This window comes from Taeniopygia guttata, chromosome 21, assembly GCF_048771995.1.
Source record: "Taeniopygia guttata chromosome 21, bTaeGut7.mat, whole genome shotgun sequence".
Taxonomy (NCBI): domain Eukaryota; kingdom Metazoa; phylum Chordata; class Aves; order Passeriformes; family Estrildidae; genus Taeniopygia; species Taeniopygia guttata.
This window is the reverse complement of record NC_133046.1, coordinates 256,178-274,440: the sequence shown is the minus strand read 5'-3', so window position 1 is coordinate 274,440 and position 18,263 is coordinate 256,178. Positions and strand designations below refer to the sequence as shown.

The window sequence follows — 18,263 nt, the reverse complement described above, 5'->3', positions numbered from 1 at the left end:
TCACCCAGGAGTTTTAGGTTCACTGCCGACCCCAGAGCAGCTTTTTGGGGTGACTTGAGGTGGGCAAAGCTGTGCCAGCTCTGCCCTCGGGTGCCAGAGGAGCTGAGGAGAATCTGTGAGCAATCCTTGGCCTTGGATTCCCTTCCAGGAGCTGCTGCAGGTGGGAAAAGCACCCAGCTCTGTTCCCTGGGACCGTGAGGTTTGGCTGGCTGGGAGCAGGGATAAAGAATTCCTTTATCTGGGAGCCTGGCCTGGATGTGGGGCTGGAAGTGCCCCAGGTGGCAGAGGGGGCCTGGGGAGGAGGAAAGCTTGGGGGCTGCTCCTGTTTTTCTGCTGCTAACTTGATTTCTTCTCTCCTTTTTCTCCTCCCCTGCTTTCTAAAGAACATAGGAAGCTTCTCGCCGGTAAGTGGTGGGGCTGTCCCGCCAAAAAAACACCAAAATTCCCATTTTCTCCATCCACCATCAGCCTGGCTGGCTTAATCACTGTCATCCTCATCCCTGGGGATGCGCTGGGGCTGTGGGAGCCTCCCGAGCTGCTGCCACTGCGGGGCCACCACTGCTGGCAGATCGTGGTGTGGGAGTCCTGGCTGTCCCCTCATCCCCCTGGGGCTGTCCCCTCATCCCCCTCTGTCCTGTCCCCTCATCCCCCTCAGGGCTGTCCCCTCATCCCTCGGGGCTGTCCCCTCACCCCTCGGAGCTGTGATCTGAGGGCTCCTCACAGTGCTTGGCTCATCTTCCTCTCCATCCTCAGCCTCTCACCTTCACCAGCAGCCTGGGCGGGCGGGCAGGGCTGCCCGAGCTGGCACTGGGGCAAACTGGGAGCACTGGGATGCTCTGGGGGCTGGGGCATTGCTCAGATCCAGGGAATTCCTGCCTGCTCCTGGCTGGGCTGGGAAGCTCCAGGTGGGAGCAGCTCCTGGGGAAATTCCAGCGGAAAGCGAGGAGAGGCAGGGATGGGGTTAAGCTGGAGGAGGGTTTAGATTTGATAGAATAAAGGAATTTTTACAATGAGGGTGGCAAAACGCTGGCACAGGGTGCCCAGAGAAGCTGCCCCATCCCTGGAGGTGGCCAGGGCCAGGCTGGACGGGGCTTGGTTGCCAAAGGAGCTGAGGAGGAGGAGTTGAACCAGGAGTGCCCCAGATTTGGGGCTGGGACTGCTCCTCTCCCCCTTTGCTGCTCACCCCAGGACTTTGAGGTTCACTGCCAACCCCAAAGCAGCTTTTTGAGGTGACTTGAGGTGGCACAGAGCTGTGCCAGCTCAGCTGCTGCTCGCTGCCAAAGGAGCTGAGGGCATTGAAGCAGCCCCAGCTGTGGAGGGAGCGGATAAATCCGAATTTCCTGGTTGTGCTCATCCCCGGGCTGGGCCCTGCTGGTCCTGGATGGGGACACGGAGCTGGGGACACGGAGCTGGGGACACCGAGCTGGGGACACCGAGCTGGGGACAATGGGGACACCGAGCTGGCCGGGACACGGCAGGCTGGGGCTGCGGGAGGAGCACAGGGAAGTTTTTCCAAGCCCACAGCATCCTCTGCTGGCTGCTGCTCCCCGAGCCTCCCGCTCCGGCAGGGAATGCCCGGCAGGGAATGGCCAGGAAGGGAATGGCCAGGAGAGGGCAGGAGAGGTGGGGAAGGGCAGGAGGGACCGGGGAAGGGCAGGAGGGACCGGGGAAGGGCAGGAGGGACCCGGGAAGGGCAGGAGAAGCTCGGGAGAAGCAGGAGAGGCCGGGGAAGGGCAGGAGAAGCTCGGGAGAAGCAGGAGAGGCCGGGGAAGGGCGGCAGGTGGCGGTGCGAGCCCGCGGAGCAGCGCGGCCACCTCGGCTGCGCCTCTCCTGCGAGGGGACAGGGGACACCCTCGGGGCTTGTCACCGTCACTGTCCTGCTGGCTCCTCCCTCCTCCTCCTCCTTCCTCCTTCCTCCTCCTTTTTTCCTCCTCCTTTTCTTCCTCCTCCTCCTCCCTCCTCCCCCAGTTAGCTCCCAAACAACAAATCCCAATTATCTCCCTGCCAAACAGGATTAGCGGGAATCAGCCTGGCAGGGGAGGGAGGGGTGACTGACAGCTGTCAATCATCCCCAAGCAGCAGCTGGGTGGGAAGGGGTGACTGACAGCTGTCAATCATCCCCAAGCAGCAGCTCGGGTTTTTGGGGCTGGGAAGGAATCGAAGCCAAGGCTGTCACTTCCCAAGGGTGGAGCCGCATCCTGCTGCTCCCATGGCAGGGGATGGGGCTTGGCTGGGAAATGATGGATTTTTAGGATTTTTACCATGCGGTGTAGCTGGAAGTCGATGGAATTTTAGGATTTTTACCATGTGGTTTAGCTGGGAGGTGCTGGAGGTGAAGGATGCAGGAGAAGGCACTGAAGGATGCAGAAGGCACTGAAGGGTGCAGGGGGCAAGGCAGGTTTCCAGACCAGCAATCTCCTGGATGTGACTTGGGTTTCCCCCCTCTTTCTCTGTTTTTCCTCTTGGACTCGCACCTCGGAGAGGAGCAGGGCGGCTTTGTGGGGTGGCTGGGGGGCAGCTTGTGCCCGTCCTGGACCACCCAGCGTCCCCACGTGTCCCCGTGGGAGGGGGCGTGGGGGGATCCTTTCATCTTCCTGTCCCTCAGGCTGCAGGTGTGCTGCCAGGTCAGGGAGGGATTTTTGGGAGGGCTGGGAGGGAGGGGAACCTGCCCCTGGCCAAGGTTTTTCTCCCAGGCCGTCGCCTTTTGGAGGAGTGGGAGGCAGGAATCCCGTGGGAGGCAGGAATCCCGTGGGGAGCAGGAATTCTCAGCAGCCCCCACAGCTGCCTGGATGGAGCCACGACCCCCCAGACACCCCAGAGGGACGGGGGGAGCTCCTGGGGGCTGCAGGGGAAGCTGAGCTTCCCTCCCCAGCTGCTCTGCCCTCCCCACACCCCCCGTGTCCGTCTGTCCTGGGTGGGGTTGGAGGATCCCTCCTGGTTTTTTGGGTGATAACCCAGTTTTTTTGGGTGATAACCCAGTTTTTTTGGGTGATAACCCAGCCCTTGGCGTGGCAGAGCTGTGGGCTCAGCCCAGGTTCTCGGTCAGCCCCTCACCTTCCTCCTGAGGGGTTTTCGTGCAGCCTCCCGAGCTGCCCAGTTCCTCCCTCGCTGCTGAGGAAGAGCAGGGCTGTGGTGGCTGAGGAAGGAGCCAGCGGGTCCCGGTGCCCATTCCAGCGGCAGGAATGACTGCGCTGTGTGTTCTGCCGGGAATTCCATCCTGGCAGAGCCTCAGCTAAGGGAGAGCAGGGTGAGCTCCCGGGTTTGTCTCAGCGATCGCTGCCCGGGGCTGTGGCAGCGCTCCCAGCCCATTGTCGGACCCTCGCCTCCCCCCGGCTCCGCTGGTGACACCTTTCCCCTGCAGGAAAAGCCGGGAGCCCGCAGCGATGGAGCGGTTCCATCCCTGCTCCTTTTCCCTGGCTGGTTTTGGGGAAGCTGTGCCAAATCCGTGCCGATAACATCCTAAAAAAAATAACAACCGGGTTTTTCCCTGCCGTTCCCGTGGCTCCGGGCGTCTCTGGGTGGGCGATGCGGGGAGAGGTGCGGCAGAGAGGGCGGAGGGGCTGAGCCCCCTCCAGCTCCCCCAGCCCTCCCTGCTCATCCCGGGGGTCCTGGGGGGGTCCCCGCGCCCTGTTCGGGGTGGGGGAGCGGCTCCTGCGCGACCCCCGCCCTCCCGGCTCTTTGTCTGCGCCGCGCCCCTGCGCCCCCGCTCCCCTTTGTTGGCCGCCAGCGCTCCGAGGGGCTCGCCGCGCCCCCTCCTCGCCGGGGTCGGGCCGAGGGGCGGGCGGAGGGACGGGGGGAGGCTCCGGGGCGTGCGCCGGGCTCGATCCGCGCCGCCACTCCCTTGTCCGGTGCTGCGCGGCCGCTTCTCGGAGAGCGCCGGGATCAGGGATCCACCTCCCTCCGTCCCTGCCCCGATCCCTCCCAGCCTCCCTCCCTCCATCCCTCCCTCCATCCCTCCCAGCCTTCCTCCATCCCTGCCTCGATCCCTCCATCCCTGCCTTGATCCCTGCATCCCTCCCAGCCTCTCTCCATCCCTCCCAGCCTCCCTGCATCCCTCCCAGCCTCCTTCCCTCCTTCTCTCCTTCCATCCCTCCCTGCCGCTCCATGCCGGGCTCGGCGCGGAGCCGGAGCCGCGCTCCGTCCGGCAGGGTCCGGCATGTCCGAGCGGCGTGAGGCGGGCACGGGCAGCTGGCCCCCGCCGGGGCCGAGCCGGGCCCCTTCCCGCCGGCCCGGGGCTCGGCAAGGCGCTGCAGAGCCGGGCTCGCCGGCGGAGAGGCGGAAAGGGAGCAGGGATGGCGCTGGAGCGGAGCTGAGCAGCCTCGTGGGGCCAGAGGGAGCGTCTGCCTCGGGCTGAGCTGCATCCTGGCATCCCGGGGCTGATCCTGGCATCCCGGGGCTGATCCTGGCATCCTGGGGCTGATACTGCCATCCTTGGACTGATCCTGGCATCCTGGGGCTGATACTGCCATCCTTGGACTGATCTCGGAATTTTGGGCTTCTCTGAGAATCCTTGGGCTGCTCCCGAATCTTGGCTGCTCCTGGAATTTTGGCTTTCTCCTGGAATCCTTGCGCTGCTTCTGGAATTTTTGGCTGCTCCCGGCTGCGAGGACCTGCGGAGGGTCAGAGGCTGCCGGACGTGTCCTGGTGGAGCCGCTGGACAGCGGCGGGAGCTGCGTGTGCCCGGAGCGAGGCCGGCGTGGATCCGAGAGGATATCCCGGAGGATCTGAGCAGTTTATCCCGGAGGATCTGAGCAGTTTATCCCGGAGGATCTGAGAGGATATCCCGGAGGATCTGAGCAGTTATCCCAGAGGATCTGAGAGGATATCCCAGAGGATCTCAGCAGTTATCCTGGAGGATCTCAGCAGTTTTCCCAGAGGATCTCAGCAGATATCCCAGAGGACAGTGATATTCCCGAGCCTGGGAGTGCTCCTGTGCTGGTGCTGTCCCTATCCTCTGTGACATTCCCACCCCAGCGTGTCCTTGTCTTGGGTGGGCTCAGCCACAGATTTGGAGCCCTCAGCGCTGGGATTTTGGATTGCTTTCTGTGGATTTTGGTTTCCTTTCCGAGGATTTTGGTTTCCTTTCTGGGGATTTTGGTTTCTTTCCGCGGGCAGCCGTGGGTGGACACCTCGGGGGCTGGCCGAGTGTCCCCGGAGCGGCCGGAGCTGTCCCCAAGCTGTCCCCGAGGCCGCGCCTCTGCCATGGCCCCGCCGGGCACAGAGTGCTGAAGGTGCCCCCATCCTGCTGCCAGCCCAGATGGAAAAACTTGGGCTGCCAAAACCGCCCGGGGGCAGGGCAGAGGGGTCCATGTGAGCCCTGTGGCCACTGGCCCGCGGGGTGCGAGAGCCCAGCATGACGGCGTGCCAGCACCCCATGGCAGCCCTGGAGCGGGACCGGCTGTACCAGCACAAGGTGTCCCTGGTGGTGCGCTACTTCATGATCCCCTGCAACATCTGCCTCATCCTGCTGGCCACCTCCACGCTGGGCTTCGCCGTGCTGCTCTTCCTCAATAACTGTAGGTGTCCCCGAGCGGGGCAGGGCTCCGGGGGCTGCCCCGGGGACAATCCCGGTGCTGGCACATCCCTGCCCCGCTTTTCCCTGGCAGGGAAGCGGCAGCAGCGCGGCGAGGGCGGCTCTGCGTGGGCCGGGCAGCGCCCACCTGCTGCTGCTGCTGCTGCTGCTGCTGCTGCTGCTGCTGCTGCTGCCGCTCCCAGAGCGCCCCATCCCAAATCCGGGCGGGGATCCGGGAACGGGAGGGTTTGGGAAGGGCTGGAGATGATCTGGGGGATGTGAGGATGGTGCAGGTGATGTCTGGGGGGATGTGAGGATTTGGGAAGGGCTGGAGATGATTTGGGGGATGTGAGGATGGTGCAGGTGATGTTTCGGGGGATGTGAGGATTTGGGAAGGGCTGGAGATGATCTGGGGGATGTGAGGGTGGTGGAGGTGATGTTTGTGGGGGAATGTGAGGATTTGGGAAGGGCTGGTGCAGGTGATGATCAGGGGGATGTGAGGATTTCCCCCGAGGTCTGGATGTTGATCCCGGGTGCAGTGAGTGGATCCCACCCTCGGGTGTGGATCCAGGTTATTCCTGCCACTGGCACAGCTGCTCCCCTTCCCGAGCAGCACCCCAAACTCCCGGGCTGCCCTTGAGCTCCCCGAGGCTGTGGGGAGGGCAGGCAGCTCCTGCAGCCCGGCCTTGGGGTGGGCAGCTTCTACTGGGGCAGCCGGGCTGGGGAATAAACCCTGGAAACACACGGGAGTGTCCGGGGGTAAACACACGGGTGTGCCCGGGGCGTGTCCCACACACGGGAGTGTCCCACACACGCATGTGTCCAGGGTGTGTCCCACACACGCATGTGCCTGGATTGTGTCCCACACCCGGGTGTCTCCGAGCAGCCGGGCAGGAGCTGGGCCTGGGGGGCTGCTCCCACATCCCATGCCAGAGATGCTCCAGCCCTACCTGGGGCTGTCCCAAACCAGGTTTTGGCGATCCTGGCTCCTCCAGGAGCTCCTGGGAGCCAAACCTGCCCGAGGACAGGGATGAACACCATCCCAAAAAAGGGCTGGGTTGTGCCTGAGGAACCTGTGACAGCTCCATCAGTACCTGGAGCTATCCCAAACTGGGTTTTGGTGGTCCTGGTTCCCCTTCCTGCCTCCAGGAGCTCCTGGGAGCCAAACCTGCTCAAGGAGGGATGAACACCATCCCAAAACAGGGCTTGGTTGTGCCTGAGGAACCTGTGACAGCTCTGCTGGTACCTGGGGTTATCCCAGACTGGACTGGGGTGATCCTCCAGGAGCTCCTGGGAGCCAGACCTGCCCGAGGAGAGGGATGAACCCCATCCCGAAGAAGGGCTGGGGCAGGGCTGTGCCCGAGGAACCTGTGACAGCTCCGTGGTTTTTGTTTCCTTGCAGACAAACCCAACAGTTACTTCACACAGACGCCGCCGCCACCGAGGGATGGTGAGTGCCCAGTGTCCCCAACCCCTGGGGACAGCAGGAGTGTCCCCACATCCCTGGGGACAGCAGGAGTGTCCCCCGGGCTGGCCCTTCCCTCAGGGAAACCTCTCTGACCCCCTGATCCGTGGGGATTTGGGGGATTTGGGGTCCCTCCCTGGGGGTGCAGGGTTGGGGTGAGCAGGGGGGGCAGGTGCCCCTCAGGGCTCTTTTTCTCCAGGGATTTTCCTGGCTGGAAGCAGGGAAGCGCTGGAAAAGGTGAATTTCTTGTGTTTTCATTCTTGCCTCTCTCACCTTTCCTCTGGTTTCACAGAGAGCTTTGGGTTTGGTTTTTGGTTTTTTTGGGGGTTTTTTTGGGTTTTTTTTTGGAGGTTCTTATCAGCTCCAGGAGCTGCTGGAAAGCCCAGGCTGAGATAAAACCATCACAGGAACTTTGTTCCTTTTTTAAAACCAGGCTTTAAACCCCTGCCTTTGCTGGCAGGCTCCACGTGCACAGATAAGAGCCCAGCAGCCAATTAATAACCTGCTCGTTGCTTTTTTAAAAAAGTCATTTTTGTTTCCCCTGCTGGGGGTGGGGAAGAAAAGGGTGTGAGATAAAATGTGATTAATCTAAAATTGGCATCTCGAGCGAAAAATAAACCCCCTCGTGGGCGGAACTCCTTGCTCAGGGCTCCAAAATATGAGCAGCCCAGCCCAGCCAGATGCTAGAATTCCAAAAGATCCCTGGAAAAGCACAAAATTCTGGGAGGCTGCCGAGGCTCCTGGGAGGGAAATTCCTCCCAGGGGGTTCGGGAGGTGTTTTTGGGGGACAGGGGACGCAGGGAGGGGGTCCCTGCTGGTGCTGGGGGTGGGTTTTGCTGGTTGTGTTCTGCTCGTGCCTAGGCTGGGTTTAATGTGCTTCTGGGCGCCCTTGTGAGACAGAATGAAAATTTAATAAGATAAAAATTTATTTAAATCTAAGTAAAATGTGCTACTTTGAGCTTGATAAATATGCTGTTTAGTTTACCCCTAGCAAAACTACCCCAGCTAAAGAAAAGAATACAGATTTCCACACTAAAAAAAAGAGATAAAAAAGACTCCTCCGACCTTGAAACAGACAGGGCAAAGTAACCCAAGAGTTCTTTCTGTACTTTCTAACAAAAACTAAGTACAAGTATAACTAGCTCTAAGTACAATGTAAAATCAGCAGAATAAATATGCATTAACCTATTATAAAATTCTATGCATATAGAAATTACTAAAAATAATAAAAAAGTATCAAAAGTTCTCAAAAATACACATGTCCATTAAAGGGCAATAAGTCCCCACATGCACTATAAATAAATATACCCATTCCCTACAAATCTTTCTTAAAATTGTAGAGTTTAATTTTTCATCCGCATTTCATTTGGCAGGTTTAGGAGAGGCTTTGGGCTGGGATTTGGCTGAGGTTTGCTCAGGGGGGCACAAAGCGTTGGGTAAGGCTGGAGGTTTGGGGGGGTCCCTTCCCCTCCCAAAGCTGGGCAGGGTCACGGTCCCAGCAAAGCAGAGCTCAGGTTTGGAATATGCAGCTCAGGAATATTCAGCCACAGCTCAATATTGATGGACGATGGCTGAATATTCGAATATTGATGGCCTAGGGCTGAATATTTGAATATTGATGAGCAAGGCTGAATATTCAAATATTGATGGGGCAGGGCTGAAAATTTGAATGTTGATGAGCAGGGCTGGGCTCCAGCGCCAGCCCAGCCGCTCTCCATGGCAACGGGCACCTGCCTCAGCCCGGGGTAATTAATGCCCAGCCCTAATTCATTAATGCCCTGCCCAAGTTGTTAATGCCCACCCCCAGTTAATTAATGCCCAGCCCTGCTGTTCTTGCTGACCCTTTTGGGCACAAGGGGTTTTTTCCTCCACCTTTCCACCTTTTTCCCCTTGCCTTTTTCCCTACCTTTCTTCTCAGCTTTCCCCTTATTTTCTCCACCTTTTTTCCCTGTACTTTTTTCCTGCCTTTTTTCCCCTGCACCCTTTTCACCCTGGCCTTTCCCTCTCCTTTTATTCCCACCCCTTCCCCCCCCTTTTTTCCTCCCTTTTCCCTTCCTGTCTAAGGCAGCTCCATTCCCACTCCCAGCCCCTTCCCTCGGGCTGAATCCTGCAATTCCCATTCCCCCGGAATTTTTACACCTCATCTGCATTTTAAAAAACCCCAAAGAGAGGGAAGGAGCAGCTCAGGCTCCATCCCAGCTCTTCAGAAAATGGGTGAATCCCTCTAGATCCCGGTCAGGAGAGGAGGAGAATCCTTTTCCTTTTCATTTCCTGGGATTTATGATATTTATCTCGTGCTGGGGTGAGAGAGGAGAATCCTTTTCCTTTTGATTTCCCGGGATTTATGGGATTTATCTCTTGCTGAGGAAGGAGAGGAGGAGAATCCTTTTCCTTTTGATTTCCCGGGATTTATGGGATTTATCTCCTGAGTCTCCAGGCAGTCAGAGGCAAACCCTGGAATTGAAGTGTAAATGAGGGGTTTGATCTCAGAGTCCTTTTCCCTTTGTTGTAGGTCAGGCTCTGGTTCTGAGGTTCTGACTCGTGGGGGGCACTGGGGCAGGGAACACCTCAGGGGCTGCATGGAGCTGTCCCAGGGAAGGGGGAAATTGGATTTTAGGGAAGGGTTTGGGGCCGTGTGTCCCCATGTCCCTTGTGTGTCCCCATGCCCACGGCTGTCCCCGTATCCCGTGTATGTCCCCATGTCCCCTGTGTGTCCCCATGCCCACGGCTGCCCCCGTGTCCCCAGGGTGCCGGGGGATGCTCTGTGGCTTCGGGGCCGTGTGCGAGCGCAGCCCCACGGAGCCGGGCCAGGCCTCGTGCGTGTGCCGCAAGGGTCCCTGTGCCCCCGTGGTGGCCCCGGTCTGCGGCTCCGACCACTCCACCTACAGCAACGAGTGCGAGCTGGACAGGGCCCAGTGCAACCAGCAGAGGAGGATCAAGGTGGTCAGCAAGGGGCCCTGCGGTGAGTGGGGACGTGGCGTGTCCGGAAATTTTGGGGAAATGATGGAGAAATGATGGGAAAATGATGGAAAATTATTCTTTGCTGCTGGACTGGGGCTTTTGGAGGGATGGATTTGGGGGATATTGGGATATATTGGGGTTATTCCACCAGAGGAATGGGACATCCCATGCCATGCTGTCACCCATGTCCCTTCCTCTGTCCCTGCTCCAAGAATCCAGTATAGCTGATGGAAAATTATCCATTGCTGCTGGATTGGCCATTTGGAGGGATGGATTTGGGGGATTTTTTGGGGTTATTCCCAATGCAGGACCAGGAGCACATCCCGTGCCAGGCTCTCACCCGTGCTGTGTCCCCTGCTGTCCCCAGGCTCCAAGGACCCCTGTGCAGAGGTGACGTGCAGCTTTGGCAGCAGCTGCGTGCCCTCCCCTGACGGCCAGGCGGCCAAGTGCGTGTGTCCCTCGTCGTGCGGCGGCGTGGCCGAGAGCCCCGTGTGCGGCAGCGACGGCCGCGACTACCGCAGCCTGTGCCACCTGCAGAAGCACGCCTGCGACGCGCAGCAGGACCTCGCCAAGCAGTTCAACGGCCCCTGCGGTGAGGGGGGGTCACCGGGGCAGGAGGGGCCGTGCCGGGGGGCAGGAGGGGCACCCGGGGCACAGGGGAGGGTTTGGGGGCACAGGGGAAGGGAGTGACTCCCAGGGGCACAGGGGAGGGTTTGGGGGCACGAGGGAGGGTTTGGGGGCACAGGGGAGGGTTTGGGGGCACAGGGGAAGGAACAGAGCCTGGGAAGTTCTGATTTGGGCAGGAGTGACTCCCAGGGGCACGAGGGAGGGTTTGGGGACACAAGGGAGGGTTTGGGGGCTCTCGGGGCCACACAGGGACGGGAGCAGAGCACGATTTGGGCAGGAGTGACCGTTCGGAGGGCAGCGATGACTCCGGTGCCACCCCTGTCCCCAGACCCGTGCCAGGGCGTGCCGAGCGAGCCGGGCCGCGTGTGCCGGGTGAACCCCCGGACGCGGCGCGCGGAGCTGCTGCCCCGGCCCGAGGATTGTCCCCCGGGCAGCGGCCCGGTGTGTGGTGACGACGGCGTCACCTACGAGAGCGAGTGCGCCATGGGCCGCGCCGGCGCCATCCGCGGCATCGACATCCAGAAGGTGCGCTCGGGGCAGTGCCAGCAGCAGGGTGAGTGCCGGGCCTTCTCCTGCTCCTCCTCCTCCTCCTCCATCATCTCCTCCTTCTCCATCTCCTCCTCCATCATCTCCTCCTCCTCTCCTCCTCCTCAGTACCTAAAGGGGCTGCCCAGAACAGAGCCTGGAGGCTGGATTGTTTTTAAAATAGCAGTAGTTCTTTGTTAAATATATCAATGTGTTATTTTTAATATATTATTTAATATATTAATATATGAATATGTAATATATTAATATATATATAATATACAGTATATATTATAGATATTATTTATATATATATTATATTTTATCTATAATATTATATATTATGTTTTATATATTATATTTTTACATATTATATTTTTATATATTACATTATATTATATTTTTATCTATTACATTATATATTGAATTATTATTGAATAATATTATTATTATGATTATTGAATGTATTTGTATTGAATTATTATTATTATTATTATTATTACTACCATTGAATGTATTATCTAACATGCAAACCTGTGCCCGGCAGACCGCTGCAAGGACGAGTGCAGGTTCAACGCGGTGTGCCTGAACCGGCGCGGGGCCGCGCGCTGCTCCTGCGAGCGCATTTCCTGCGACGGCGCCTTCCGGCCCCTCTGCGGCAGCGACGGCCGCACCTACGGCAGCGACTGCCAGCGGCGCCGTGCCGAGTGCCTGCGGCAGGCCGGCATCGCCGTGCGCCACCGCGGGCCCTGCGGTGAGCACCGCGGGCGGGGCCGGTGGGGATGGGCTGTGGGGTGCTGTCCCGTGGGGGGGGCGCCCCAGGTTCTCCCGTGGGGGTGATGGTGGTCCCCAGGTTCTCCTGTGGGGATGCCAGACCCCAAGATGTCCCACCATGATGCTGTCCTGTGGGGAGGCTGATCCCTCCTGTCCTGCAGGGATGATGGTCCCCAAGTTGTCCTGTGGGAGTGATGGTAGTCCCCAGGTTCTCCTGTAGGGATGGTGGTCCCCAGATTCTCCTGTAGGGATGGTGGTCCCCGAGTTGTCCTGTAGGGATGGTGGTCCCTCCTGTCCTGCAGGAGTGGCAGTCCCCAAGTTGTCCCACAGGGATGTTGTCCTGTAGTGATGGTGGTCCCCAGGTTGTCCCATGGGGATGCTGTCCTGTAGGGATGCTGATCCCTCCTGTCCCATGGGGATGCTGGTCCCCAGATTGCCTCATGGATGTGTCGGTCCCCAAATTGTCCTGCAGGGATGCTGGTCCCCCTCATCCCACAGGGATGCTGGTCCCCCTCATCCCACAGGGATGCTGCTACCCCATATCCCACAGGGATGCTGCTCCCCCCTGTCCCACGGGGATGCTGCTCCCCCCTCTCCTGTGGGAATGCTGATCCCCCACCCCCCTCGGCCCTTCCCAGCTGCTCCGGGCAGGGTGGCATGCTGAGAGGCCCCGGGTGGATGCCCACGGAGCCTGCCAGAGGCTGAGCCCAGTGTGCAGCAGCTGGAACCTCCCTGGCCCCGTGTTCCTGTCCCTCCAGCAGCCCTGCCGTGTGCCACTCTCGCTGTCCTGCTCCTGTCTCTGTCTGCTGTGTGACACGGGAACACCCGTCCGTGTTGGAACCAAGTGTCTGTCGCCTCCTGCCGCGTTCTCTCCTCCCCACCACGCTCCCTTCCATCCATGCCATCCATTGCTCTCCCAGGGTAGTGCCAGTCTCCAAACCCCTGCCACGCTCTCCTTTCCATGCCTGCCTGCTTCTCTCCGCCGGGATCTCTTCCCTCTGTGCCCTGTCTGGAGCTCTCACCGTGTCTTTGTCTCGTCTCTAGGAGAAGCTCCCCAATGGACCTTTCTCAGGAGGATGGGCTAGGATGGGGCTTTGGATCCTTGGGATGCTGGGAGTGCCCAGGTGTAAGGTTCTGAAGGGGGTTAAAGCAGCCCCTGCGCTGATTTGGATGAGTTACAAACTGTTCATTTCGGCTCACTTTGGGTTTTCCCACCTCTGGAGCTGCGTCCTGCTCTTTCAAGCTGATGTTTGATCAGGTATCAGCTGGGCTGAGCCTCCTGAAGTGCTTGGCAATCAGAATCCCGCCTTGGGGATGTGTTTGTTGGCTTTGTGCTCCTGCTGGAGGCTTTTGAGGCTGCCAGACCCAGCTGCTGGAAAAGAATTTGCCAGGCTCCCAACATCCCACTCAGAATAATCACAGCTGTTATTTTTAAGCACCCATTTCTCTGTGTTCCTGGTGGGGGGATGCCTGGGAGTCAGTTCCCCAGGTTTTCCCTGTGGGAAGGGCTGTGATCCCATGGTGGGGGGATTTTTTGCAGCACTGGCTCCTTGGGCTCTCTTCAAACCCTCCCCTGTGCCTCCTTGAGAGGCTGAAAATCCCCAAATTCCTGGGATGATCAGGGAATTCACGCTGCTCTGAGCGTCAGCCACGCATCATTCCCACCGTGTTCCGTGGACAAAGGCCAGGAGCAGTAGGATGTGTCCTGGTGCACCTGCCATTCCTCTCTCCACCTCCCTCTCCTTGATTCCAGCTCCCCTCCCTCCTGCCCGGCACACTTCTGCTTCCAGGGGCTGCATCCTGGTGGGACAGGAGCGAAAAGCGGGGGGATGAACCAAAACCAGCTTTGTCTGCCAAAGCTGGGATGGCAGAGTGCCTGTGGCAGCTCCAGGCAGTCCTGGAGCCCATCCCCAGGAGGTGTGAGTGGATTTTTTTAGCCCTGTTGGCTCTGGCAAGGAGAAGGAAAAGGAAAAGCTCGGAGCTGGGAGCTGATCTGTGCCTGGGAGCTGTGGGGATGCAGAGCTGGGGAAGGGCTTGGCAGCGTTTGAACCCCTCACAAGCAGCTGCCTGGCAAACCCTGAGCTCTCCTGCCTTTTCCAGCAGCCAGGCCAGGGAGGCAAAGCCAAACAAAACCATTCAAGCCATTAAGGGAGAAGAAGGTGATTGAAAGAACATTTGAAAAACACTTCACACAGGAATTTCTATTTTGTAGCTAGCTGTTAACAGCTTGCTTGTTTGTTCTCAGCTCAGGTCTTCATTCAAAAACAAGTTTTGCAACTTCAGTTGGTAAAATAATAATTCTTCATAAGTATTCACCATCAAATTTCTTTTTTTAATCCTTCTGGGTGCTGCAGCTGAGAAAGAAGGGATGGGATGAGGCTGACGTGGCCACGAGGGAAGGAAGGAAGGTGTCTGTAGCTGCATCTGTCTTCTCTTATCTCTGCTGTCCTCTCTTTCTCTCTCTCTCTTTCCTGTTTCGTCTGTGTCTTGTGTTTTACAGTGTTGCCTGTGTGGAGGAAGGAGTTCTGTCCTGGCACCACCCTCCTGCTCCCTGCCCGGACACCTCTGCTGGGAGCTCGCCTCTGCCCCTCCTCCGTGGCCAGGGCTCTCCTGGCTCCTCTCACTGCTCCCGCCTCTCTAGTTTGGCCTGAGAGCCCCCCAGGACGGAGAGCTTGCCCTGGGGTTTGTCCCCTCCCCGGCCCCAAACCCTGCTGGAGTGGAAATTGCTCTTGCCCGATGCTCGCTGTGCCCCCCGGGCAAAGGAGAGTGGGCGCAGAGGTGGGTGCTGGGAGCCCCCCACTCCTCAGCCAGCCCCCCGGGCTGCTGCATCGCTCTGGACTGCTCCGGTTGATTTTCCCCCTCTCCTCCTGCTCCCAACTCGCCCCTCTGGCTTCCCCAGCTGCTCCTGCCCGGAGTTCTGCCTGCCCGGGGCTGCCCCAGCTGTGCTGCCCAGCTGTGCTGCCCCAGCTGTGCCCCAGCTGTGCTGTGTGTCCTGCTTGTCCCCTGTGCCAGCCCAGGCCTCGGAGCCCCTCAGAGCTCCCAGGCTCTTCCCTGGGAATGTTTCCCAGGGAAACGTGCCTCAGTTTCCCTCCCTGCAGGAACCAAAGCAGGTCTGGATTACAGCCCAGCTCAGCAGGTCCTCGTTGCTCCCACCCACAGCCAAATGGGTGCCAACCCCCCCTTGGATGTCTGGAGGTGCCCAGGGCTGCGTGTGAGAGGTTCCAGGCTGGGATTTGGGAATTGCAGGTGCTGCATCTCCAGTGGAGATGGACAGGGAGTGTCAGGGCTGGGTTCTCCTCCAGGCTGGTCCCTCCCTGTGCTCCCACCCCATTCCCAAGGCAGGAGGCCGAGCCTGGATCTCAGCCTGGGGATTATCTTTGCTTCATGCCCAGGAAAAGTGTCCAGAGGGAATTTCCCCTTGGAATCGGTGCCTCCGTGCAGGGAGGACGTGGTTAGGGGACAAAAATGGGCAACAAACTTGGGGGCAGCACCCCAGGGAGCAATTCCTGGTCCTTGGGAAGAGCTCAGAGCTGCTGGGAAGCTGGGGACAGAGCTGGAGTTGTGTCCTTGTGCCTGAGCTGGGGACAGAGCTGTGTCCTTGTGCCCGAGCTGTCCCCTCTCCCTGTCCTTTGCAGGCCCCTGGCTCTAGGCTGGCCCCAGGCAGGCAGATCCCGACCCAGCTGTCCCCGGCTGCTTGGCACAGGGGTGCCACAGCGGTGCCACTGCCGTGCTGCTGGCAGGGGAGGTGCCCAGGGCGCTCCCCAGGGACCTTGCCCAGCTCTCTGCCCCGCTGCCAGGGCTGTGCTGTTCTGCTGTCGCTCCGTCTCCTCCGGGCTGCACTGTCTGTCCCCACCTGTGTCCTTGTCCTGTGTCCTTGTCACTGTCCAGCCGTGCTGTCCTTCCCTTGTCCCCCAGGGTCACTGGGCAGTGCTGGCTCTGTCCCCAGCAGCACGGCCGCTCCCTCCTGGGCTCCTGGGTGCTGGGGTGGGAGCTGGGGTGAGCCCCCGGGATGTCCCTGCCAGCAGGGAGAGGGACACGGCCTCTGCTCTCAGCTGGCACCTTGTCACCGCTGGGCTCGTGGATCCAGAGGATGTGCTGCTTCCGGCCAGGGAATTCCCAGCCCTGGAGTCCCTTCCCGAGGGCTGGGCTGAGGGGAGGACAGGGATGTCCCCATCCTGCCCCACAGCAGCTCCCTGGGAGGGGATGGCATGGGGGATCAGCAGTGGTGGAACCGAGCGTGTCCTCCCTGGCCAGCTCCTCTCAAGCTACGGCAGGGAAGGTACAGGTTGGACATTAGGAAAACATTTTTCATCAAAAGAATAATAAAATACTGGAATTGTCTTCCCAGGGAGGTGGTGGAATCAGCACCTCTGGATGTGTTTAGAAAAGACTGGAGATGGCTGAAGACTTGGTGCTGTAGTCTGGTTGAGGTGTTAGGGCATAGGTTGGAGTTGATGATCTTGGAGATCTCTTCCAACCTTGTGATTCTGTGATTCCTGGGGAGCCCCATGAGGTTTTTGGGGAGCAGTGTGACCCCTGGGTGTGGGTCCCAGGGAGAGGAGCCCTCCCATCCTGTGGGAGCTGTGTGCGAGGCTCTGCTGGCGTTTCTGGTCAGGGCGAGGTGGCAATCCCGTTCCTGTCCCCGTGCCCATCCCTCAGCCGTGCCACGCGCGGGGCCGGGCACGGAGGGGACAGAGCCCGGCAGCTCGGGGCGCACGAGCCACCCGCGCCTCTCCTGTGCCCTTCGCAGACCTGGGCGCGCCCAGCCCCTGCCTGAGCGTGGAGTGCTCCTTCGGGGCCACGTGCGTGGTGAAGAACCAGGCGGCCGTGTGCGAGTGCCAGCAGCAGTGCCAGGGCCGCTACGACCCCGTCTGCGGCACCGACCAGCGCACCTATGGCAGCCCCTGCGAGCTGCACGCCATGGCCTGCCTGCTGCAGAGGGACATCGGCCTCCGGCACCGCGGGCCCTGCGGTGAGAGTGGCATGGGACAGGGCTGGGGGTGTTTGGGGGTGGCTGTGTCCTCAAAGGGACATCAGGGTGAAGGACAAGGGGCCCTGCAGTGAGATTTGGGATGGGATTGTGCTGGGGGTGTTTGGGGTGTCCTCAAAGGGACATCAGCGTCCGGCACAGGGGCCCCTGCAGTGAGATTTGGGATGGGATTGTGCTGGGGGGTTGCTGGGGGTGGCTGTGTCCTCAAAGGGACATCGGCGTCCGGCACCGGGGGCCCTGCGGTGAGACACGGCCAGGGCTGGGGCTGGGGGGATGTTGGGGGTGTTGGTTGTGTCCTCAAAGGGACATCAGGGTGAAGGACAAGGGGCCCTGATGTGGGATTTGGCTGGAGGTTGTTTTTGTTTTGTTGTTGTTGTTGTTGGCCTTTGTCCTCAAAAAAAAAAAGACCAGGGTAAAGGACAAAGGAGCCTGTGGTGAGATTTGGGCAGGGGAATCACTTTGTTGTTAAAATAAAAACCTCCAGGCCAGGATAAAGGCCAGGATAAAAACCAGGATAAAAACCTCCAGGCCAGGATAAAAACCAGGATAAAAACGACCAGGCCAGGATAAAAACCTCCAGCCCAGGATAAAAACCTCCAGGCTGGGATAAAAACCACCAGGCCAGGATAAAAACCAGAAAAAAAACCTCCAGGCCAGGATAAAAACCTCCAGGCCAGGATAAAAACCACCAGGCCAGGATAAAAACCAGAACAAAAACCTCCAGACCAGAATAAAAACCTCCAGACCAGAATAAAAACCTCCAGGCCAGGATAAAAACCACCAGGCTGGGATAAAAACCTCCAGACCAGAATAAAAACCTCCAGCCCAGGATAAAAACCTCCAGGCCAGCAGCAGGAGCGGAGCAGGGGGTTGGTGCCTCCTCCTCCCCCATGCCAAGGCAGCAGCTGCCGTGAGCAGGAGAAAAGCAGGAAAAGCACCTCGGAGCCAAATTCCTGCTGCAGTGATGGCAGGAGGGAAGGGAGGTGTTGGAGCAGAGATGGAGCAGAGAAACTCCAGGAGCCAGGGGAGCTGCTCGCTGCTGGCTCCTGCAGGAGGGAGAGCTGCTGGAGGGGGATTTTTGTACAAAATCAGGGTTTTTCTGTGCCCCCAGAAAAAAAAAACAACTAATGTGAACCTTAATGTGAAGCTCAGATCCACACACAAAAGCAGCACGGAATCTGAAAAATTGAGAAGCTAAAATGTGAGGTATCAGTACAGAATATGATAAATAGAAAAGAAAAAAAGCCCTGAGGTATCAGTAGGGAATCTGATAAATAGAAAAGCCAAAACCTGAGGCATCAGTAGAGAATCTGATAAATAGGAAAACTAAAACCTGAGGTATCAGTAGAGAATCTGATAAATAGAAAAGCCAAAACCTGAGGCATCAGTACAGAATATGATAAATAGAA

General features: G+C 58.8%; 1 protein-coding gene across 8 annotated transcripts in view; it reads left to right on the top strand.

Moving 5' to 3' along the window:
• The window catches only part of AGRN (agrin), a 62,717-nt gene that overhangs the window by 14,096 nt on the left and 30,358 nt on the right, over window positions 1-18,263 (top strand). For 4 of the 8 annotated variants that reach the window (XM_072917247.1, XM_072917248.1, XM_072917250.1 and 1 more), the window contains exons 3-9: window positions 384-404; window positions 6,915-6,962; window positions 9,724-9,939; window positions 10,306-10,530; window positions 10,894-11,118; window positions 11,638-11,844; window positions 16,615-16,836. In XM_072917247.1, the coding sequence (XP_072773348.1) occupies window positions 384-404; window positions 6,915-6,962; window positions 9,724-9,939; window positions 10,306-10,530; window positions 10,894-11,118; window positions 11,638-11,844; window positions 16,615-16,836 (1,164 nt within the window). Of the gene's footprint in view, window positions 1-383; window positions 405-2,687; window positions 5,517-6,914; window positions 6,963-9,723; window positions 9,940-10,305; window positions 10,531-10,893; window positions 11,119-11,637; window positions 11,845-16,614; window positions 16,837-18,263 lie in introns of those variants that run through there. The other 4 variants (XM_072917251.1, XM_072917249.1, XM_030289462.4 and 1 more) reach the window with 3 other exon arrangements.